Source organism: Alosa alosa, chromosome 13 (assembly GCF_017589495.1).
Source record: "Alosa alosa isolate M-15738 ecotype Scorff River chromosome 13, AALO_Geno_1.1, whole genome shotgun sequence".
Lineage (NCBI taxonomy): Eukaryota > Metazoa > Chordata > Actinopteri > Clupeiformes > Clupeidae > Alosa > Alosa alosa.
Window position 1 is genome coordinate 30,317,296 of NC_063201.1, and position 23,771 is coordinate 30,341,066.

The 23,771-nt window shown below is 43.1% G+C and overlaps 3 protein-coding genes across 5 annotated transcripts; 2 read left to right on the forward strand and 1 right to left on the reverse strand.

Moving 5' to 3' along the window:
• Positions 1-239: 239 nt before the first annotated feature.
• Positions 240-12,741, reverse strand: rnf41l (ring finger protein 41, like). 2 transcript variants are annotated; one of them, XM_048260304.1, is made up of 7 exons: positions 12,511-12,741; positions 7,417-7,542; positions 6,921-7,127; positions 6,306-6,445; positions 5,488-5,626; positions 5,132-5,252; positions 240-1,224 (listed from the first exon to the last, which is right to left on the reverse strand). In XM_048260304.1, exons 3-7 carry the CDS (start codon positions 7,124-7,126, stop codon positions 976-978), a joined length of 855 nt encoding a protein of 284 aa, XP_048116261.1. In that variant the 5' UTR covers position 7,127; positions 7,417-7,542; positions 12,511-12,741; the 3' UTR covers positions 240-975. The 2 variants fall into 2 exon arrangements, with proteins under 2 accessions (XP_048116261.1, XP_048116260.1); XM_048260303.1 differs by lacking the exon at positions 12,511-12,741 and adding an exon at positions 8,271-8,408.
• Positions 8,534-23,557, forward strand: rad54b (RAD54 homolog B). 2 transcript variants are annotated; one of them, XM_048260300.1, is made up of 15 exons: positions 8,534-8,630; positions 9,048-9,214; positions 10,294-10,491; positions 17,215-17,346; positions 17,625-17,909; positions 17,995-18,157; positions 18,329-18,554; positions 18,938-19,145; positions 19,384-19,523; positions 19,993-20,298; positions 21,514-21,665; positions 21,863-22,124; positions 22,499-22,565; positions 22,695-22,895; positions 23,010-23,557. In XM_048260300.1, the coding sequence occupies exons 2-15, from the start codon at positions 9,049-9,051 to the stop codon at positions 23,231-23,233; spliced, it is 2,730 nt and encodes a 909-aa protein (XP_048116257.1). In that variant the 5' UTR covers positions 8,534-8,630; position 9,048; the 3' UTR covers positions 23,234-23,557. The 2 variants fall into 2 exon arrangements, with proteins under 2 accessions (XP_048116257.1, XP_048116258.1); XM_048260301.1 differs by having other exon boundaries at positions 8,535-8,630; positions 9,048-9,213; positions 10,299-10,491.
• Positions 13,317-16,317, forward strand: LOC125305528 (fibrinogen silencer-binding protein). The gene is made up of 2 exons (XM_048260302.1): positions 13,317-14,086; positions 15,052-16,317. Exons 1-2 carry the CDS (start codon positions 13,710-13,712, stop codon positions 15,674-15,676), a joined length of 1,002 nt encoding a protein of 333 aa, XP_048116259.1. The 5' UTR covers positions 13,317-13,709; the 3' UTR covers positions 15,677-16,317.
• Positions 23,558-23,771: the final 214 nt, after the last annotated feature.

Genomic DNA, 23,771 nt, shown 5'->3' on the forward strand with positions numbered 1-23,771 from the left:
ACCAAGAGATGGTTGGATTTGATCATGACCCTCACAGTACATGAGTAAACTACAAAAGATGGAAATATAATGGCATGGTAGTCTTTGAAATCACAGCTACTGAATAAAATAAACTGGAATCATGGCACCCTACCCAGGCACAAATAATGGGCTGATAAAAGGTGTCTCAGCCCTCCATGCCTCACACACACACACACACACACACACACACTGAGCAATTCTGCAGAGATGAGTTTCTTTGGGAACACAGGTGAAACTTTATTTAAAAAAAAGCACAGACATACATTTCTATTCCATTTTTTTTTCAATGGTAGTTAGAAAATACACACGCGTGTCTCTATGCAGCTGTGTGTTCAACTAAATGTTATGCTCATGATGTAAAACAATCAAAAAACTGATGACAATTGAATGCAAAAAGTCACGCAGGCCCCAATAACTTTTTTCTTACACACACAAACTATACATCACAGGTTCAGATGTTGGTAATTGTGGCAATTATTCTCTGTCCTTGGTCAGGCTTGGGTCAAATGCGTAGTTATGAAAAGGAAGTCACAGTGAGCATGACAATACTGACAAATGGTTTACAGATTACATCATTTTGTGTGTATTCGTAGGGGGACCACCATTTTACATTTAATTTAAATGTGTTTCTGTCTATAAGTCTATATGTGCAGAAAAATGGCTCAGTGTTGATAGTTTGAACTGTGAGACGCCATTGATGGAACCTTTGACCTCAGAAGCTCTCTGCTTAAGTCTTATGCACAACTTGCCAAAGCCTGCAAGTTGTGTTGGTTTCATCGACACAGCCAGCCAAGTCCAAGTGACTTAGATTTCATTGATCTCCAGATGTTTTCCATTCATATTTCAGTCTTTACAGGAAGATAGGCATAATGTTCTGTAGCGCAAGTGTGAGTTCTTAATGGCTCTGTGCTAGATGAATGTGACTTCTTTCCTCTTCCTCTTAATGGCTCTGTGCTAGATGACTGTGACTTCTTTACTCTTCCTCTTGATACAGTCCAGGGTGAGGCTGCGTGGGCCGGTCTTGCGGGGCCCCTCCCCCGGGGTGGGTGTGGTTTGATGAGTGGGCGTGAGCTGCCTCTGTCCCTCCTTCAGAAGCTCCAGAAGCTCTGCCTTCTCCAGCTCGGCTTTCTCCAGCTCCTGCCGACGGGAGCGCTCCGCGGCTAGCAGCACACACACATCAGACATCACGCAGGAAAGCTGGCCCTAGACACATACAGGGAGGTGGTCATTTGTTTTTTTTTTGTTTTTTTGAAAATTCGCTCCCTAACTAACGACCAGCAGACTTGCCTTGCAAATGAATAACATAATTAGAGCTGGCAGTAATTATATATATCTCCCTATGTTTGTACTAGTGAAATGCTGCTGTAAATTCAGTTTTCTACAGGTTTACAATCTGATGCCTAAAACTGCAAAGTCAGGGATGCAAACAGCGCGCCTTTTGGCGGATGCCGCCTTTTTCACGGCTGCGGGGGTAAAATGTACATTTTACATGACTAGCAGAAATACAGTTGGATTTTTTTTTTACCTTGTTTGTTGCGTCTGTCAGTTTAGTTCAGTTCCGGACAGACTAGCAGTATTTTGTCCTGTAATATTTTAGTAGCAGCCTAACGTTATATCCAACTCTACCCCCTTTCCAACGTGTAGCCTAATGGTAACGTACTTGTTTAGGCTAGCCGCTTGTTGACGTCTAGTAGCCTAATGAGCCGCTGGTCTAGGCTTTTTCGTAAATGCAACCCGAAGTGACAAGTGACGAACTGACTTATTTTCAATGACACCTACCACATAAGGGCGAGAAACTGATGTGTGGGCTTATCCTAACAGACAGACCGCACTACTGTTGATACATTTTAACTGTACATTTTCGTGCAGAATAACGTTATTTTGGGGCGCAGTGAGAAAGGGGGCAAAGTGAAGTGAACTATTTTGCACTCTGTTATGATACTGTCAGGTCTAGGGTAACACTATGGCTAATATATGCAACTTTTCATTTACAGAATGAGAGAATTTGATGAGAGTGAGGCACTAACAGTTAAGAAAGTGGATGAGGGTTGTAAAACAAATTGGAACTGGTCTTGGTTACAGGTTGAAACGGAGATTGAGGTCAAGACAGCCAAACACAAATTCAAAATGTCAGACTTTTTCAAAAAAATTGAAAAAAAAGGGACATGCCAAATGTACTTTCTGCATGAAAGAGATTAATTATGCTAACAAGGGAGTGCATGCTCTGTTGAATCACTGCCAGAGTGCTATACACACAGAGAGAGTGGCTACCATCATATCTACCCAGTGTGGCCCAGCTCTTCTGTCAAGACAAGCCAGCTACCAGCCAAAGTCAGGCCCCAGCAGACAGAATAAGGGAAGGAACTGGGACAGTGTATTTTCATATAAAGAACATTTTTGTGTGAATAGGGTGAGCCCTGGATGGCAGAGGTGCAGTGGCGATTCTAGACATTTTTAACAAGGGTGGCACTGGTGAGGTACTGATTAATTCAAGGGTGGCATGAGGCAAAACAACCAGATAAACAGAAACAGGCTCAAGATGTGAAATTAGCACAAATACATTAGGGAAACCAGACACAAACACCATTCTCATAAATTGAAAGAAAAAAAAACACAAATACCTTACTCTCACATAAAATGTCTTTGTATTTGAATAAAATAATACAAACATATTAAAGTTAATTATCTAAGTTGTCTGTCCCTGGGCTATGCTGTGCTAAAACAAATTCCATCATGGGGACATTAAAATATAATCCTTTTTATTCTATTCTATTAAATGAAGATATACAAATATACTCATCCAATACATTTTCCCCCCACAATAACTTCTATCTATGTGCATCTATTTTTGTAGCTGTTAAAATAATTTGACCTGCTTTTTTGTCTATGTGTTTAAGTTCTCAAGAAACTTGAGGGTGGTATGAAGGAGTGTATTGTGTATGTGAGCAATTTCATCTTCCTAAATCTCAATATTATGATCACAACAAGTGTGGGCAAATTATTAATTACATTTTCACGTGGGGTAACTTGTTGCAGGGCAACCACATAACCGGTTCCATGTCTTCGGATTGGATGATTAATGATCAGTAAAGTTCTCAAGAAACTTGAAGTTGGTATGAAGGAGTGTATTGTGTATGTGAGCAAACATTGTTAACGTTGCACATGGGGCAACTTGTTGCAGGGCAACCACATAACCGGTTCCATGTGTTCGAATTGGATGACTAAAGTTCTCAAGAAACTTGAGGTTGGGATGAGTGTGTGAGCAACCTACATGTTACTTATCTGCCTGAATCTCAATATTCTGATCACAACAACTGTGGGCAAATTACAAGTCAGCACCAGTGCTGCATTCATTGTTTTTCACTTTTATAATCACATCACCAAAAGTAGGTTATTGGTTTTACCAAAAGTATTTGGCAGTATTTTTAAACTACAAACCTATAAAGTATTTTGATACAAAATACGATGCCATTTTTTTCCAACTAAATAAAATGCAAATTTGTATTTTAAATACATCAGACATGCCTATCCCTGGCTGTTGGCTGCAGTAACTCAAGCTAGGTAGTACTTATTGTTTTGTGTTTATGTTAGTTTTGATCCAATTTGACAGCTTTGCTATGTTGCCCACCCAAAATTTCTACCAGCCCACCCAAATAAAGTAGCCTAGCCTAGGTTAGAACCAGCCCTGCCCTGCATGGAGACATATTTTACGATAATAATGGAGAAAATGTTAGCAAAACTTTAGGTTTTTGTTAACGGAATCTCCCTCCCTCATTCATCTATTTGCGCAACAGCCCACATTCTGCGTTCAATCCAGAGACAAGTGAAATAAATGTTTTTTCACATCATAGGCACGATATTTAGGCTACCTCTGTTAGGCCTACAAAAAGTTGCAAATTAAGGAGTATTTCCTGATCGGGGAAACCTTTCGGTCCGCGGTTCTATAATATCATTCAATTGTGCCGCAAATTAACAGACAGAAGTGGGGCGTAATTTAAATTCATGGCTCCGTAGACCAGCAATCTACTTGTCGAGGAGGCTCATAATTTGAGAAACGCTGCAGATCAGAGAAAGCTCTGGGAACAGAACGCAGGCATATGATTTTGTTGTCACGCGCTACTATGGAAAATGAACTTTAGAAAGACTGGCTCGGCCAATAAAAAAAAAGGAAAAAGTATGCCAGATGGCCAGTCCAGCCCTGCGTTCAGGAATTATTTAATTATTATAAGCAAAAGTGGAACGTGCACAATGTTTCATTTATCCCTCCTGATCGGGACGAATAAAACAGGTATTGGGGACGAAATAAGCATACAGTTTAGCCTAAGCTATGTAAACTTCCAATAATTTCAATATTTTACAACAAATGCTTGACTGGTTGAATGGTCATACATGTCATCAGAATATCGCTACCTGTAGCCTAGATGCGACGAGTGTTTAGTGAGTAGGCCTAAGCTTGATGAACCATAAATGAAAAGTTTTCTTAACATTACATTAGGACATTATTACCATTAAACACTTTTACAAAATTATAGGCCTAGCCTACAGTTAACACTTAATGCCCTATCAAATGTCGGCGACTTAAGTGTGTGATTAGATAAATAGGCACTGGCAGATGCAATAGGTAAATAGATATCTTTGCGTGTTAGCACAAGCAGCAGCCTGTAGGCCAATAAAGGCAAGCGCGTTTGCCACTTACATTTCTGACGTCTGATACTTCAAACTGCTGCAAGTGCATCAAGAAAGGTCCTGCCTTAGACCATGTTAATGGCCAATTGTAGACTAAGATTTGGGGGTGGCCAATCGAATCTCAAGGGTGGCCTGTGCCGCCCTTGCAGAGGTGGTGGCAAAATGTAATTATATGATATTTCCTGTGGGGGCGTGGGCTTCGATAATCTCACTCCTTTTTGACTATACCTCTGTTTGCATCCCTGAAAGTGAAAAGCCTAGGCTGGTCTGAATAGTCTGGGGGACTCGCACGAAAATATGGTAGGTACATAGATGTATTTACATGAAAAATTACAATCAAAGTGAATTAAACTAGCTACCCACAGACATAATGCTGCTTGGGCATCTAAATAATAATTGCTTAAGATATATGACTGATGTCTACCTTAAGTTCCTCCACTTCATTCTTCAACAAGTTCTCTCTCTGCACCATGTGTCTTCGCTGGGAATCCAGCCTTGACTCCATCTCACATCTCAGCTCTTCAACTTTACACACACACTCTGCCCTGCAACACAAATACACACACAACATTATAGTTCGTTTTATATAACAACCCAAGACACATATCAATTCATTAGACACACATTATTACTGTGGCTCAACTCTCATTTTTTCCTTATTAACTTTGACGATCACAATAATTTGCAGCCATCGCAGGGATTCAGCACCCACCCCCCGCCCCTCAGCACAGGACAATAAAAAGTAAAAAAGCTGCAGCCGTGAGTGATATACACACACACCTAAGTAGCTGCAGTTCAGTGCGAAGCTCTGTGACGCATGTGTGTGTGTCCTTGTCTGTGCCTAAGCACAATCTGCTGCCAAATTCACACACGCTGAGGTGAGCCTCCAGGTCTCGGCGACACACCTGCACCTCACAACCTTGGGGAAAACAAGGGGAGTTTGTGAATGAAACCATTTTTATTTTATTTATTTTTTAGGATGACTTTTTATACACAGCACACTTAATGCCCCACGGAAACATCTAGGACTTCATGCAGAGAGAGTACTAATGCAAGCAATGTTCAGCACACACACACATGAGCATATCACACACACACACTCTGCAGCACATCTCAAATTGTGATCTTATGCACACATGATACCTACCACATAGGTAACACAAGTACAGCCCTCCTGCTGATGACACACATACACACACACACACACACACACAAAGATTCACACATACACACACACATTGTTAATGTAGGCCTGTATCGAGAGTGATATATGAGTCTACTGTTAAGCAGCTGGCATCCATTCCCCTTTCATCCTATTGGCCAATTTGATTGTGACTGCACTTAAAGAAACTCCGAGCCTGTCTGGGTAACTCAGGGGTTTCCTCATTAATCATTCAGAGAAATATAAAACCAGTGTGTGTGTGTGTAAGAGAGAGAGAGAGAGAAAGAGTGTGTGAGAGATTACCTGTGTCACTGCATGTCAATAGACAGTAGTCACACTCTTGTAATGTCTGCTCTGTGTGCTGCTCTAGCTCAATATACAGTAGCATGGCAATTCCCTGTGTGTGTGTGTGTGTGTGTGTGTGGAGACTGTATACCTGTGTTGCTACATGTCAGCAGAGAGTAGTCACACTCTGCCTCATGGGTGTGTAAGGACTCAAGTGAGCTGATGACATCACAGCCGTGCACATGGAACACACAGCGAATCTGGAGTCGCATCAGGTCATTACGCATGTACCTGTAACACAGCAATATTCCACCTATTTTTAAGTGTTTCTATAGTTTGACAGCTAGGTAAGGGTATGATGTATAAGTTAACTATACAAAGTTAATTACACACTTTACTGTGCTCAAAAGGGAAACATTTGTCATAACATCATAGTTGCATTACATCATAACATCATTGTAGCATTAGAATAAAGAAAGATCAGCCACTGTATAATTTGACACTTGAAAGAACCTCAGGGAACAATAAAAGTGCGAGGTGCACAAGTACATCTGAAACTTTTTTAATTGATGTGTAAACCAGTCAGATAGCAACTATTTGAAAAAAAAAACAGCCATTTAAAAATAGAATGTCCCTTTAATAAGTGGAAGATTAGTGCACACTGCAGTGTGTGTGTGTGTGTGTGTGTGTGTGTGTTTGTAGGGATGTCCCAGGAAGCAAGAGATCTGAAATGGCCCTGGTACTGACGCAGTGGGCTGTGTCTAACCTGTAGAGCGGCCGCAGTTGAGTGTGAGTGAGGTGAGTGCGGTCCTCAGGACAGGTGGCGTGCTGGGACAGCCAGGCGCTGATGCACGCCCTGCAGAAAACATGCTCACACGGCGACATCACAGCATCCTCGCACACACACCGACACACACTACAAAGCAAGCCCTCATTGACATAGCCCACAAATCTCTCAACATCATAACCCATTCTATGTAAACACACACACACACACATACACACCGCACATACATACATAGCATGTTAGATGATTATTGCTGTAAATATACATCAAATATGCATTACTTTTCAACATGCTCACATCAATAAAATGTCAGAGTGAAAACACTACCCACACAAAAACACACCACAGCACATGTAATAAACTTGCACCAACAGAGAGAGCTAGTTTATCTGCATTGCACAGACAGATACTCTAACACACAGGCAGTCAAATTACAAGCAGAACATTTTAACCATTATAATCCAGAAATCCTTACCTGAAGCAAAAGTTTCCTTTCCTTGTCTGATTCACTCTATCTGCTATCTCCCTGTTTCCTCTTCCTAGTAACCTTCCTCTGTTTCCAAGGTGTGGTTTGGTTGTCCTGGCGACGTAGGGTAGCCAACTGTTGATCACCAAGAGGTGGAGTTGAAGAAAGACAAGACTCTTTCATACACAAACAGTACCAAGGGACATGAGGTCCCTGAAAAAAAACAATTGACAATATTGCATGTGTGTATGTTTAAGTCGAGAGAAAGGACAGACACATTCATGTCTCTCTAGAGATCCCATTTTTCCCTGTTCATGCACTGCAGGAGGGTGGTGATCTCTCAACAGCCCACAAACTGAGAATTAAATCCTCACTTACTCCCCCCTCCCATCTTGCTTGCTCTCTCTCTCTCTCTCTCTCTCTCTCTCTCTGATCTTTAATCCTGTCCTGTTCCTGCACATGTGTGTTCAGGTGAGAGCAAAGTGTGCCTTTACACATGCACATGACATCCATTCATCTGAAGAAACACATGTATCAACAACTCCCATGTTGTGATCATCTCTCCCCTTTTCTCTCCCTCTCATTCTGGCATTTGCTCCAATACACTTTTAGGATTAAACATGGCCTATTGCCATTTGATTGGATTATAATCTCATTCTCAATCTCAGATGACAACCACCCACACTGTCTGGTTTTCCTTTTGCACTTTTTAAAAAAAATTAACAGCTAGGCTATAATTTAGGCTAACAGTGCTGTAGTTTGCAACAGTATTAAATGAAGAAGACAAAACTGAACACATTACCCAAGACCATCTTGCACAATTGTGCACATTTGTGATGTCATAGGCCTAGCCTAACACTTACCTTTATATTGCAAATTATTGAAATCAATGCATATATAATCCGCTCACAGCAGTGTCTGTTTTTCCGCCATGCCTGTATGCAAAGGAAGCTTTCAAATAAAACTGCTGTCCTGCCTGCGTACATTCAGATATTTCACATAGCCCTTTCACTCTTTACACATGGGATTACTGTCTAGGATTACCAGCACGAGATTAGCCGCTCCCATTGTCTACGTCAGACATCAAACAACCAATCTACAGTTTGTAAACTCTCACCACGTTGACCAACGTCACTTCCGCGCTAGACTGCGCGCGATTTGACTCGTGTCAACCAAAACACAGAGGAGGACTACTAGATACAAACAAACTGGAAAGCTAACAGGTACAAATATGTCGACGTGTAATTCAAGTGTTAATTTATTTTATCTAAAATTTAAGCAGTTCTGAATTATAGGTCAGTAACACAACAGCTGGGAAATCAGTTGTCTTATGTTATGAAAACGAACTAGCGTTAACGTTAGCATGTGTATTTTGCAACAGTTAGTTAACGCTGACTAGCTACTTAAAATTAAGTGTTTTCTGTGTAAATGACTGCATAACAAGCTGCATAAAACGAAGACACGTTGACAATCTTCTTTCTGATCTATTTTTTGTTCTTATTTGACTCTACATTTGCTGAATATAGCCACTGTCCACATCTAGTTAAGTGCTAACTGATTTTGGAATAGGAAATTATTAATATTATTCTATGAAAAACGCGCGATGCATTTAACACAGTCTGCAATGGTTCTTTGGGCAGGATGCGTCGGTCAGCAGCTCCTAGTCAGCAAGGCAATGCGGCTAAAAAGATGCGCTTTGTGCCTCCTGGGACGCGAGGATTTCCTCCTTGTCCGAGTCCTGACACTCCTGAACACTGCACACTGCCTCTGCAGCCCAAACCCACACTCACTAACGCAGTTAACACGGTATGAATGTCTCCCCTGGTATTACAGGAAATGAGTGTTATTATCAGGCTTTTAAGATAAGGATAACAACTCTAAACTCTGTCTGATGTATTATTTTTCTTATATATTTTAATTACCCAAGCAAAGCAACATTATTTTAATGTTGTGGATGTCAAGGTGTAGGCCTAGTTCTAATAAAGATACCGTGGGGTTTCCTCCCCAGATCTCTTTATCACTGTAGGCTTGTATAAGTACACACATTAAAGCATCTCAATATGCAATATACACATAACATGTATATTGTTTTATTATTTGTTGAGATTGAGGCCATTCATGTGAGGTTTAAAATTGTAGGCTACTCATTTGAAGTGTAGGTGAGGTCATTCATTTAGTGACATCATGGGTCAGACTCTTTTCAGCCGTTATTTAGAAGTTTGATGTACAAATGTATTTGTTGTCTGATCAACTCTCAGAACAACATTGTTATGCAGTGTTGTTCTGAGAAACCAATTCCTAGGTTTAATGCCTTACAATACCAGTCAGTCAGCTCTTTTATATTGCATGATATATGTCATATGTCATGTCTATACTGTCTGTTTTCTGAATGGTCCCTGAGACTACCAGTAAAGGTGGTGATGATGATGATGATGATGGTAATGATTAGCACAGATGTATGTATTACGGTATATATCGGGCATGCAGATGCTTTTATATGGCACCAGAATCGGAAAGCTGATGCTGTTTCTTATTGTCTTGTTTTAAGGCAGAAATGTCATTAACTTTCTTTCAATGTCTTAGAATGCAGTGTATTCAGGAATAATGTTGTCATGATTAATGTTTTTTTGTATTTTGCTGGAGTGGGGATGTGGTCACATCATGCTCTGGAGGGTGGTAAACGTTTAATTGTTTTAATTAGTGTTTTAGTCCAAAATACATTGATAATATAGCATCTGTTTAACCATTGAGTATTCTTTATTATACTTTATTATGTTTGTTTTTGTATTATGGATTAGCAGAATATTTTATTTTAGTGCAAAGTTTTAAGGGCATATTTTTTTACATGGACTCTGACATCACAGAAGATGTGAATGATGTTCTCTCTGCAGACACCGGTCAACAGGAGACCACGTGAGTCTCAAGTGTCAGGAGCGTTGGCACGGGTGCTCAGTGTGGTCCCAGTCTCTGAGAAGACCACAGATACACCCTCTGAGGAAGAGGAGAACACACACACACATATGAAGGATGAGGAGCACCAGGCCCCCCAGAGCCGACCCATCAGCATACAGACATGCCCTACAGGTACGCTCTCACACACCTGCCTCTGGTCTGGTACAACACTCCATACAGGCCATAGAGTCTAGCATACACATCATGCACACTCGTACAACACACATCTGAGATGCCCCTAAGAGTTGCATTTCATAGAGTCAGCATTTGAGCAACACACAGACAATATACACCCAGTGCAGACAGTAGTAGCACATTGTTAAAGCAAGCATTCTTTTAATCCTTTATTGTAGTGGCTAAATATATATATATACACTGTATGTTTTGACCTTTATTGTTCATCAGGGCCTTAAAAGATTTTCAGTGGTTGCACCACTTTTTCCAGGAGCAGCAATCAACACATTTTTTAATTTGTAAATCATTTTTAATGTTTGATTATACAGACCAACAGTCACCTGTTTTTCTTGTATTAAGATATTGGTGGTAGTTGTTGGCCAGAGATTTCAGCAAAACTCATTTAATTGAGCAGTTGGAGCCTATATTGTGATATAGCACAATATAGATACTGTCACGATGTGTTGAATCTGTTTTCAGCTGTTAACAGTGCTCTCGGTGTGTTGACATGTCAAAAAGATCATTGTAACAGTGGAGCTACACCGGGCATGCATCTGAAGCATTTCTTTGCAGGGCGTATGCTGCAACAATTAGCTTCCACTATAATTAATGGAACTGGCTTCACCAGACATGAGAGTGCTGTGTGCATTTGAAAAATAGAAAAAAATAGACTTATCTTCTAAGTTGCTCTGCCGGTGTAGACCAGCCTGTTGTTGTGAAACATTTACATTTACTTCGTAAATGTGTGCGTGTGCTCCTAGTGTGCTTACTTCTCCCTGAGTATGTGTGTGTGTGCTCACTACCAATGGATGGGTTAAAACTCTGTCTGTGTAACACACTGTTCACTGACACACAATTTGCATTTATGATTAAAATAGGTTCTGGTAAGTCTCCTGCTGTGATGCAGTTTAGCGGTAGATGTTGTTTGAGACTTTTCTATCCATTTCACAACTTATTCTTAGTTTAAAATATGAGGACATTGTAGGCCATTTTTGTTAACTGCATCAGTAGCAGTCATATTTTGATATCTGCATTAATCAGTTTTAAGTGCTGGTTTCTGAAGGATGCTATCCTGTGTGAGGCCAGCCAAAGTTCAAATGGAGCTATAGTTTCAGTGAGTCCCTTTGGCTCTGTCTGCATGCTTCTAGTTCATAACAGTATAAACCTTTTTTATGCACTTTGTGAAAATTGTGAATACACATTTACCTGACATGCTATTGGTTCTTGCTTGAATGCCAATGCAGGTAAAAGGGGTAATGATGTTTTGAGCAAGGCACTGTCCTTCTTTATACTGTGATATTCGGCATGTGTGTGTGTTTTTCTGTGTGATGATGAACTGACAATCAAAGAAAAATTATCTGTGTTTTCATGTGAGTTTCCACAGTAAGACCCATGGGCATCGTATGGTCATTGCGACATACAGCTGCATGGTTTACAAGTAGTGGCATATCGTGTTATAGTCAGGGGTGTAGTGGTAAAATAAGAGAAGTTATTGTCTAATGTTAACAATAACAAAACCAGCGGTATTAAATGGTTTCTAGAGTGTTGATGAGTGAAGATATTGTGAATGTGGATAATACAGTGTGATTTTTTTATGTTAAAAGTTGCAATTGGTGAATAAACTCGTTTGAGGTGGATAAACTCCAATAAGAGGTGTATAAACTCTATTTATGAAATTTCAGAGGTGGATAAACAGTGTTTACTTGCGTTTAGCTTCCACTACATAGTAAAATATAGGTCTGTCTGTAATGATTGTCGACAGTGATCAACATCACAGACTTTTTCCCCAACCCAAATATACAGCGTTGATCTTCAGGAGTACGAGTCTTGTGTCTTGTGTGAGTTTATGATGGTAATATCTATGCAATGGCAATGCTACGTCCATAGCACAGCATAAAAACTTCGGCTTATTTGTCAGAAGCTTAATAATCACAGATCGGAACGTAAAACAGCCAGCGTAAAACGATTTTGCCATACCGAAGAAGCCGCGTTCATCTGACTAGCTCAGTGTTAGTCTGCACCCAGCTCGCGTCATATCAGGATTTTCATTATAACATTGTCCATCCGTTTTCAGAAATCGATACGTTCAATGACAACAGCACATTTCATTATGATCTTGGTTATTTCCATCTCGTTTGCTTCTCTTTTGTTAGTATGGAGGCGTTTGAGAAACCAACCAAATCTAACTGCACGAAGCTCAGTTTGGGCGTAGATAGACCATGGTGTGACGTATGCGCCTTTTCTCAAGAATTTAACCAATCAACAGTGAAGTTTTCGTGATTGACACAAGTTCTGCCATTATGTTAATAACCTGCCGCAAGGCAGATTAGAGCGGAGTGTATCGGTACAGACCCACTCTGTCTCATCTTCCCAACTGAAATCACCCCGTGTGGTTACGGCTCTAACTCGTTCATAAAAAAAATGCGCTCCCAAGCAAAAGGTCCGGAGAGCACATGCAGTAACATGCGGTTGGAATTTTGATCCCCTGCGTGTTTGTGTGTGACCTGCGCAGTCGCGCTTTGATTTCAGCGGCGCATGGAACATACACGATTGTATGCAGATGACTGCGCCTACTAAGTAGCAATCATATATATATATGATTACTTCCTTTTTCACAATGTTCTCACCAAAAAATATGTATGGGGTTTCCGCAAGGCAAATAAAAACGTTTTCTCCGCCTGTGCTTGAGCATGTATGTAGGTCAGCGTGGGTTTAGTGCAGCTTTGGCCAAGCTGCGTCAGACTAAGCCGAGAGGAATTTGAGCAAAGCCCTCCCCTGTAGGCGGAGGCCTAGCGAGGACTGGCCTAGTTAGGCTTGATCCTTTTCTTGCGTGTGTGAGGGAAACGAGTTGTGTAACACAGAAGATAGACATGCTGCTTGAACACACACGTGTGTGAGTTTGTTTGCTTGTGTGCCTGGTTGTTTTTATTTGCATTTTTGCGGACAAAAAAAGAAGCAAGACTACAAAAGAAGGTGGCAGGAGCACAAAGAGGAGAGGGGGAGGGGAGCTTAGTTAGCTTAGTGAAAAAGACCCAGCAAAGACAAAGGGAGAGACAGCGCTCAGCTTGTGACATTAATCAAGGAGGAAAGAATAGGAGAGCGCAAGTATTAGCCCTTCGTGCGCTACCCAGCACTCAGGCTTAGTCTAGCCAGCATCCGGCAGGCTTAGAGCCAAGATGGCGTCTATGTACGTGTCTAATGCTGCAGTGGGGAAGGCACGCTCATCAAATTTCACGCTGTCGGAGAAACTGGACCTGCTGCGACTGGCCCAGCCACACATTCGCCTGCTGGAAGACCACACCAACAAGCATGCCGTGATTGTGGACAAAAACCGCTGCTGGGAGAACATCGCCCAGCGCTACAACAGCCTCGGGGGGGAACGTCCCCCTCGCACGGCCCAAGGCCTGCGCACGCTCTACAAGCGCCTCAAAGAGGCCGCCAAACAGGAAGTGCTGCTGCGAAGCCACGCCCAGCCTGAGTACCGTGGCAGCCTCAGCGAGCCAACCAAACGCGTGATGGAGATGATCCCTCATCTCTTTCACTCTCTGGAGAGGTGAGATACTCACACACTCTCTCTCACACACACACACACACACACACACACACACACACACACACGCATACACACACACAGATAATCACTTGTCATCACTTCTCAACAGTGGAACAGTGTGCTTAATGCTTTGAGTCATTCTCAGTGACATGCACACAAACTATATAAACAAAAACAATTCTAAACACGTGCCTTTTACGCAAAGTAAATAGGTGGGACATACAGTCGAAAGTCCAAAATGTCATGCATAGGCTCTCTGGGAATACCAATAGATGCTCTTAGTCAACCCTTTATACAAACAGACATGTCAATCTTCAGAGCCACACACCTGATATAAATGTGTAAACAAACAGTTCGTAGTCTCACAAAACTACCATCAGCATCCTGGCGCTGATAACCAGAGTACTCTCACACACACACACACCTACACCTGTCACCTGTTGCACGCCTGTTGTTTTTCTCTTACTCTGTTAGTCTGCGTGCTGATGTAGTCAGTTGAGCAGGGGAAAGTGCAGGCCAGACAAGCTCGTTAAGTATCGCATGCAGTTTGATCATGTTGCAAACTGGATTAGGATGGGTGTCCGTAATCTAGAGTGATCTCATTGATGTGTCTAATTTTCCTTTTAAGGTGAGACAGATAGATGCTTAGTCTCAAGTGTTTGAATGTCTTTATATGAATTTGATTAATAGTATTAATTGATATTTAGTATCAATATTTGTATATGATATTATATTGATTTTATAATTGACTTTAATTTATGAATTCTTAAAATATAAGATCACTGTACAGACAGAAGTATCACAATTTCTTTTTAGGGCTATAGTCCAGTTAGTATTGATACTGCTACTATTAATACTGCATTTGCAAATGGTTTGCCATACCGTTTGAATAGTGGTGAAGTTGTATTGGTCATGTAATAGATTATAGATGAGGTTATAACTGCTGGTGTGTTTGTGTGTATTAGGCTACAGTATAAGAGAGACTCTCCTATTGAGCAACCTGGGAGCAGCTCCTCCGGACCTACCCTGTCAGACTTTCACGGGGTTACCATGGCGGTCCGAGTTGAATCCGAGGATGTGAAACCGCCTCCTGACTTGCCAGCACTGACCAATCACGTGTCAGTGACACCGACCATCACGCACACGTCCACACACACCCTCGCAATCCCCCACAGTGAAGTGGCGCGAGGACCAAACGAGCGAGAGGAGGAGGAGGAGGAGGAGGAGGAGGAAGTGGAACTGGAGGAAGAGACGGAGCTACATAACTACGACCCCTCCCTCTCCCCTAGTCCCTCGTCGATGCACCTTCCTCTGTCACCCACGATAACGCACCCGAGGCGGGGCCTGTACCAGAGAGAGCTGGTCTCGCACAGATTTCCCGGACTGGAGGCTGAGTCGCTGCAGATGATGCGGGAAGAGCACGAGCTGGTCTTGGCCAATCACAGGAAGGTGGGCCTTTACCTGGATGAGAAGAGGGAGGGGCTAAAGCGACGGCAACAGCTAGAAGAGGAGCTTCTCAGGGCAAAGGTCAAAGTGGAGAGACTGAGAGCGGCGCGGCTAAGACACGGACTACCACACACACACATGTAATGCCTATAACACACACACACACACACACACACACATCCATCCATGAAGAGCACTTTCAAGCAACACTCTCCAGGGTCCACTGCTTGAAGGGGAGCCAGCTCCTGGTCAGGAGCAGCCATCTGAGGCATGTACTGTAAAGCAAGGCTACTGGCTTATCAAATAACTTCAGGAGTAACCGCTGATCTCTAAAAGAAGTCTGCACCACTGAGCATCTGTTACTTTAAAAGTGACCTGTTCTTACCTGCATAAACCAGTAGTCTTGCTTTGAAGTAATCAAGGGTCTTTGGTATAGCTCTGAGTTCAGTTCAGATCTCTACAAACTGCATACAATTTAGTGTAGTCCAACAAAGGATGTCACTCACCTACAGTGTAGTCTCAGTTTTGAACGGTTTCATCAACATTGCATAGTAGGATTTATGCTGATAAAAGTAGCACACATTACTGGTTAGTAGCTCATTTCTGTGAACATTTACCAATCATTGGGTTCTGTTTGAAGTTATGAACTTCTGACACACTCAGTGACCGACATCCTTCCCTTAACTCTTGTCACAGTGCCAGATTGAAGCTTGTGCATTTCTAGACGCCTGCAGGCTAGAGCTGCAGACATGTACAGGTTTGGAAGGAGAGGAGGGATTTGTGTAAATGAGAATAAAAATGTTTTTCCATGACTCACTTTTGTGCTCTCCTTTTCTAAATCAGCGCTTTCTTGTGTGTTACATGTGTGTGTTTTTGTCAGTTGTTATTCTTCAGGTTCAGCTGAAGACCCAGTTTCATGACTGAATCATTCGTGTCAATCATAATCTAGCTGCTTTTTGAGGGGTAACAGAAAGTAGGAAAGTCCCAGGCTTTGTGCACAGAGACTAGGCCATGCTGCAGTACTGCCCTCTGTTGGATATTGATAGATTTTGATTTTGTGTGTGTGTGTGTGTGAGAGAGAGAGAGTGTGTGTGTGAGTGTGTGTGTGTGTGTGTGAGTGTGTGAGAGAGAGAGAGAGAGAGAGAGAGAGAGAGAGAGAGAGAGAGAGAGAGAGAGAGAGAGAGAGAGAGAGAGAGAGAGAGAGAGGAGATCTGACTCGTATGTTAGGATGCACAGTTTCCAGACTGGTTTGAACTGCACATTCAGACTCAGTCTACGGCATTCTTTTTCTTTGCTTATGTTTTTTTTTCTGTTGTTTAGATTTTCTCCCTCTTTTTATATTTACATATTTATAGCAGTTAGCTGTAATTTTAGTCTTTAGGGTATATTTCTAAAACAAATATGTATTTATATGAATGAAAAGGATTAACTATATATATATATATGAATGTTAAATATATATATGTTCACTGTCTAAGGTCTCGTAGAGTGGCTGTGAATTTATCACATGGTTATTGTAGGGTAATATATGTGGTACGTGGAACTGGTGGTTTTCCATATTAGCATTAGACAATTAATTAATAAATGCTCTTAATCTGTTTGCACAATTCCAATTATAGGAGGAAGGAAGTTCAGATCATATGCCTTTAGTATTCAGTCAACGCTGAACTGGTGTGTTTCAGAGCGGTACCTCAGCGTCATGTGGTGTAAGGCGTCCAACAGGAAGCATAAACGCTGGGAAGGGGATGCTGTTTTGGTTGCCAAGGGGCGGAGTGTGGTGCTGAAGGACATGGAGGGGAAGGATATTGGTCGAGGTGAGCCAGTCATGTCATAGAGTTGACCCAATTGCCCTCAAAAGTATTCAGAGCATGCAGGACCTCAGAATCTGCTTTTGTTTTTAGATGAGAATATGATTTCAGTTGCTACTAGTTTGGTAGATGGAGTCTGAGAGTGTCTTGTTTTATGTCTGTGGAAATTGGCACACATACAATGAAGCAAATATGTAGGGGAAACAGACAGAAGTTATTCACATAAATAAAGCATTTCTTTTTTTATTGTAAGCATAGAGACACTGTTTGTTTATGTATGTCAGGCTCTGGTTACAAAGCGTCAGAGCTGGAGAATCTGGCTGAAGGTGAAACCTTGATGGTTTCTGGGAAGCAGATTGAGGTCATGGGGGTCATCTCTGCAGAGGACTATGCCAAGGGCCGCTGCTTCCAGGAAGTCTCCACTGCAACCTCCACAGTGCCCTTGCTTGAGTCCGCTGTTGCCAGGTCAGCAGCAAAACCCTTCTCTCGGCCATCTCTCAAGGGTGGAGTCGCGAAATCCAAAGAGCCGGAGAGAGAGATACGGCCCCGTCATGACCCAAATGCACAAGGTACACACACACACAGCATAGTATACAAGCACAGTAAGTGTTAAAGGTTTAATGAAATATTTATGTCTGAATTTTATGTATGAAGGTGCTCTAGTGATGCCTCGCCCCCCAGCCAATCACCAGTGGCTTTGGAATAAAAGTGGCCTCCCATTAGTAGATGTGGTGATGGATCCTCATCTGACCGTTCGTCTGCGGCCGCACCAGAGAGAGGGTGTGATCTTTCTCTATGAGTGCATCATGGGAATGAGGTGAACACTGATAACCCTCACTGTATGTGTGTGTGTGGGGTGGGGGGGTACTCTATATACGTGTTCAGTGTGTAACTGTGTGTGTGTGGAGTGTCCTATAATAGTTCAGTGTGTAACCACGTGTGTGCGGAGTGCCCTATATAGTTCAGTGTGTAACCGCGTGTGTGTTAGACTGTCGGGGCGGTGTGGTGCGATCCTGGCGGATGAGATGGGCCTGGGGAAGACTCTGCAGTGCGTGAGCCTGCTGTGGATGCTGCTGAGGCAGGGGCCGTATGGGGGGAAGCCAGCCATCACCCGCGCCCTCGTCGTTGCCCCCGGCAGCCTGGTCAAGAACTGGGGGGCCGAGTTCAACAAGTGGCTCGGACGAGAACGACTTCGAGTCTACATGGTGGATCAGGTGACCAGTCACACCAAACACAGTCACCAAGAGCAGCGTATGTTCCTCCAACATGAGTAGTTACAGCCTGCTGACAGTGCTTTTGCTCATCTACTGTGTATGGACACCACTTTCTATTTGAATTTGCCAAAAATAAAACATTTATAACATTTGTATGGCATTACAGTGCCTTTCATGAGAGAATGGAAGTACCAGTAATATTCGATTCTGAATCTGATTTATATTATGGTTAAAAAGCATCATGCTTAGGAACTGAAGGACACATTAGATGTTATGTCACAGGATGGTGCAGCGTGTTAGAGTGAAGCCCACTCACCCAACTAGAGGTTGCCCTTGCTTCTGTGTAATGGTGTGTTTATGTGTGTGTGTATGTGTGGGGTCAGGACCACCGTGTGGAGGAGTATGTGTCGTCTCCGGTGTGTCCAGTGATGGTGGTGAGTTATGAGATGGTGCTGCGCTCCCTGAGCTCGCTGCAGAAGCTGGACTTCGGCCTGCTTATCTGTGACGAGGGTCATCGGCTCAAGAACACAAGCATCAAAACCACCAGCGCTCTACACACACTCTCCTGCACCAGGAGAATCATACTGACGGGTGAGTAGTACACACACACACACACACACCACACACTCTCCTGCACACTATAATACAAGTTTTGGACTTTGAGGAACTGTTAAGAGTGAGTTAAAAACCTACTAAGCCAAAAATAAATGTGGAATTGCCAGTGTACTCTGCTCTCAAATAAGCACAAAAAGTTTTTTCTGTCATGGAAATGTGTGTATAGACATTTATGTATTTATAAATAATGTGTATTGTGTGTGTATTATTGCAGGGACTCCTGTGCAAAATGACCTTCAAGAGTTTTACTCAATAGTTGAGTTTGTGAATCCAGGCGTTCTGGGATCTTCAGCAGGATACAGGAAGATTTATGAGGAGCCAATCATTCACTCCCGCCAGCCTTCCTGCACTCAGGTAACACATACAGTATACACATTAAACACACACACACACCTTAAGCAGCCCATTACCAGTCTAGTCCAGTATGTCTCTCTCGTTTGGTGGCCTTTGTGTATACATAGATCAGGGGAAGCTGTGCGTAATGGCCTGTGTTGTCTGTGATGTTCCACGACTCCATGACCAAAAGTCTAGCATGTCAGATTTTTTTGAGAATCCTGAATCCCGACTCCTGTGTTGACACGGGCACTATGACGTCACGCAACGAGACGTGATCTCGTAATGTGGCCAATCTTACAACCAAGACGTGCCAAGAATTTGTGGTTCTCTGATCGCCTAGTCTGACATGGTCAATCGTAAAAAGATCATCATGGAAGACAAAAAAAATTGTGTAGTCTGCACTGGCCATAAAAGAATAAGGTGTGTGTGTGTGCACGAGTTTGTATTTGTCAGCTGTTTTTACTGTGCATGTGTGTCGGTGTCTCAGGAGGAGCGTGCACTGGGAGAGGAGCGTGCCGCGGAGCTGTCTCGGCTGACCGGGGTGTTCACCCTGAGGAGGACGCAGGAGATCATCGGCCGCTACCTCCCCGGCCGCGTGGAGTGGACGCTCTTCTGCCGGCCGACTCCGCTGCAGAGCAGCCTGTACGCGCAGCTGCTGAGCACGCAGGCGGTGCGGTCCTGCCTCCGGGGCTCCACCACGCACCTCAGCACCAACAGCCCGCACTTCGCCTGCATCAGCGCCCTCAAGAAGCTCTGCAACCACCCGGGGCTGCTCTACAACACCATGAAGAAGGTGTGGCTGCTGTATGGGGGTGTTTCTCTTTATGTCGCTTTGACAAAGAATGTATGATGTACCATTCCTTACCAAGAGAATTTCTTGCGCTAAGAACTGTACGTTTTTTATTACAGGTATCTCCATGTTTTACGTGTTGAGTTGATCACATCACTATTATGGGAATATGTATTTGGGTTATGGAGTTTTTCCATTTATGCACCTTTCAGTAATGACCATGATGATTCAGATTAACCTGGATTAACACCATTCAGTGCCATGTTGAGGTGGTAGGTGGTCTTACTGGCAGGTTTCAGCTTTAGAGTTAATATTTAGTTATACTGAATGGTATTAGCACAATAAACTATTTATTTTTGATTAGCTCAGCTGTACGCCGAACAGTGTATCTCAGTTGAACTGGAGATGTTCCAAATGAGAAGACTTCAGTTGTCTCACATGTGCAGCACCAGCTTTAGTGTAGTGTGCATTACTCATGAGGGCACTCCTGGGCCAGCTTTAGTGTGCATTACTCATGAGGGCCTCTAGAGGGCACTCCTGGGCCAGCTTTAGTGTGCATTACTCATGAGGGCCTCCAGAGGGCACTCCTGGGACGTGTATGCAGACTCTCAGCCAGCTCAGAGACAGCAAGGTTAAGGAGTGGCTCACCCACTCAGCATATTTTATTCAGGCCACATGGACTTGCTAATGAGCACAATGTTGCAGCAGACATGTCCAGCTAATTACGGTGTTTTGCCAGGACCAGCAAACAGATGGTTTGTCTGGTTTGTGCTCTGTGTTGAGAGCGCTGTCTGACAGGTCTACTCACTGAGCCTGGCTGCTCACTGATGCGCATCTTGGCAGGCCGCCACCAAGGGAAAGTAGAATATCTTCTCAGTTTTGACACGATGGAAATCATCAACTTTAATTTATGGGTTCAATCAACAATTCCTTCATAGGCTGCCTGTAACAACAACAAAAAACAAGGGCTCAGCTCAGAATGTCTGTGTCAAATATGCTTAGTCCAGGTCTTCCAGTTCCATACAAGTGTAGCAATGTTGTGTTGTGTTTATGTTTATGTCTGTATACTTATCTCATAAGATTTATTATCTCTTGTATATTATGCTGTTTCTGTGTTTGCATTTCTGTGTGTGTGTGTGTGTGTGTGTGTGTGTGTGTGTGTGTGTTTCTAATGAATAGTGTATATATAGGATTTAATGGAGTATCTTTGCGTTTCAGGATAGCACAGAGGGTTCTGTGTGTGAGGGCCTGTCAGCAGAGCTGTTCCCTGCAGCCTACAGCAGCGGCACGTTCGGCACGGACGAGTCGGGGAAACTCCTGGTGCTGTGTGACCTCCTCGCTGCTGTACAGCACTACAACCCCACAGACAGGTGCACACAGTCTGCATGCATTTGGGATGGAAAAATAATGCTTTGTGGAAATGTTAATACACACAATGAGAAACATACCTTTTAAAATATGTTTTATATTAAATATTTTATAGTAGTTATTAGTTATATATTTACTTATTTATTGATCTAATAACCCCGTCTCTCTCTCCCCCTTCCCCTCCCTTATCTGTCTGAAGGGTGGTGTTGGTCTCTAACTACACTCAGACTCTGGATCTGCTCCAAGATCTATGTGTTCATCTCGGATACACCTGCTGTCGCCTGGACGGTAACACCCCAGTGTCCAAGCGGCAGAACCTGGTGGACTCTTTCAACAAGCCGAGCTCAGACCACTTCCTCTTCCTGTTAAGCTCCAAGGCTGGAGGGGTGGGCCTTAACCTGGTGGGGGCCTCCCACCTCGTGCTCTACGACATTGACTGGAATCCTGCCAATGACATGCAGGTGAGACGCTGAAGCTGAAGTATAAGTATATATACTCCCGTGAGGGAAATTTGGTCTCTGTTCTGATTTATCCCAATCCGTGAATTAGTGAAACATACTCTGCACACAGTGAACACACAGTGAGGTAAAGCACACACTAATCCCGGCGCAGTGAGCTGCCTGCAACAACAGCGGCGCTCGGGGAGCAGTGAGGGGTTGGGTGCCTTGCTCAAGGGCACTTCAGTGCCTGCTGGTCGGGGTTCGAACCGGCAACCCTCCGGTTACAAGTCCGAAGCGCTAACCAGTAGGCCACGGCTGCCCCTAAACCTTGTGGACATGAACCAAAGATATTCACGAATGTATGGAAGAGTACTGATGAGGTGTTTGTGTCGTAGGCAATGGCACGTGTGTGGAGAGATGGACAAAGGAAAACTGTTCACATCTACAGGCTTCTGACCACAGGTTAGATCCAGTAAATGCAAACCCAGTCTTTACACTCCAATCACTAATCATTAAGCTCTTCACTTAACTTCAAAAGGTTTCATCATTTCCATTCTGTGTGTGTGTGTGTGTGTGTGTGTGTGTAAACAGGTACAATAGAGGAGAGGATCTACCAAAGGCAGGTGTGTAAGCAGGGTTTGTCAGGTGCAGTAGTTGATCTGGGGAAAGGGGCTGATCACATCAGCTTCTCTTCTGAGGACCTCCGCGATCTTTTTACCTTTGAAACCAAAACAACGTGCCTCACACACCAGCTCCTGGGCTGTCGCTGTGCAGGGGACGGAGAGATACAGTGTAAGCACACACACGCACACACACACAATCACATGCTTACAGGTGTGCACATACGTTTAGACATGTGTACAAACTACAAAACAAACAAATCAGAGGTGTGTTTGTGTTCTGAAGGTTTGCCAGAGGAAGAGACCACATTGGCGGAGCGGGCCTGTCAGTTGGGTCGTCGTGCCGACAGTGTGAACATTCCACAGCGGGTTAGCATGTCTGAGCTCATGCAGTGGAGACACTACTCAGGAGACAACCAATCATATGGAGACGTTTACCTAGACCACGCCCACTCACACATCACCTATGCTTTTCAGAGTATGAGCACCGAAACGCAACTGTCAAGGTAGCCCAAGCAGACAGACTTGGACATAACTGTATTCCACAGTGACTTCGTACATTCACACACAGAAATGAACACTCACAAAGACACGTATAGTGCAAATAGCCATACTATACAGGTGTGTATGTGTCCACTGTCCATATGTATTTGTTGTCATTTATTTATGCACTATTTCCTTGAACCACATCTGAAAGCAGTTCAGAAATGTTGGGTTATCAAAATAGACACGTACCTATGTACAGTACATGCATACACACACAGATATTGTCATATTTTTAGTGATGGACTGTTTTCCTTTTTATTTGTCATGATTTAATAAAGATTAAGAGATTTGAACATCTGAACTCACAAAATGGGTCTATCTGCAATGGAAGCATATAGTTCCTGGAAACCCTGGAAATCCAGAGTTCTCGCGAGAGCTAGAGAATTTTCTCAGCGAGTGACTTTGGCGACGAGTAATGATGCTTATTACCTATGCCCATGAAACCGAGCTGCACCAATCACATCGGTGTATCTGATATAGGTGGGCCAGAGGCGAACTAAAC

What these genes read in the sequence shown, in the direction of transcription:
- rad54b (XM_048260300.1), top strand. Translation starts at nt 9,049, where the DNA reads ATGCGTCGGTCAGCAGCTCCTAGTCAGCAAGGCAATGCGGCTAAAAAG. An exon ending in GAGTCTACATGGTGGATCAG is followed by an intron (nt 18,555 to 18,937) that starts GTGACCAGTCAC and finishes GTGTGGGGTCAG; the next exon opens with GACCACCGTGTGGAGGAGTA. An exon ending in AGGGGACGGAGAGATACAGT is followed by an intron (nt 22,896 to 23,009) that starts GTAAGCACACAC and finishes TGTGTTCTGAAG; the next exon opens with GTTTGCCAGAGGAAGAGACC.
- rnf41l (XM_048260304.1), bottom strand. Translation starts at nt 7,126, where the DNA reads ATGGGTTATGATGTTGAGAGATTTGTGGGCTATGTCAATGAGGGCTTG. An exon ending in CAACTGCGGCCGCTCTACAG is followed by an intron (nt 6,446 to 6,920) that starts GTTAGACACAGC and finishes GCTGTGTTACAG; the next exon opens with GTACATGCGTAATGACCTGA. An exon ending in ACTGAACTGCAGCTACTTAG is followed by an intron (nt 5,253 to 5,487) that starts GTGTGTGTGTAT and finishes TTTGTGTTGCAG; the next exon opens with GGCAGAGTGTGTGTGTAAAG.
- LOC125305528 (XM_048260302.1), top strand. Translation starts at nt 13,710, where the DNA reads ATGGCGTCTATGTACGTGTCTAATGCTGCAGTGGGGAAGGCACGCTCA. An exon ending in CTCTTTCACTCTCTGGAGAG is followed by an intron (nt 14,087 to 15,051) that starts GTGAGATACTCA and finishes TGTGTGTATTAG; the next exon opens with GCTACAGTATAAGAGAGACT.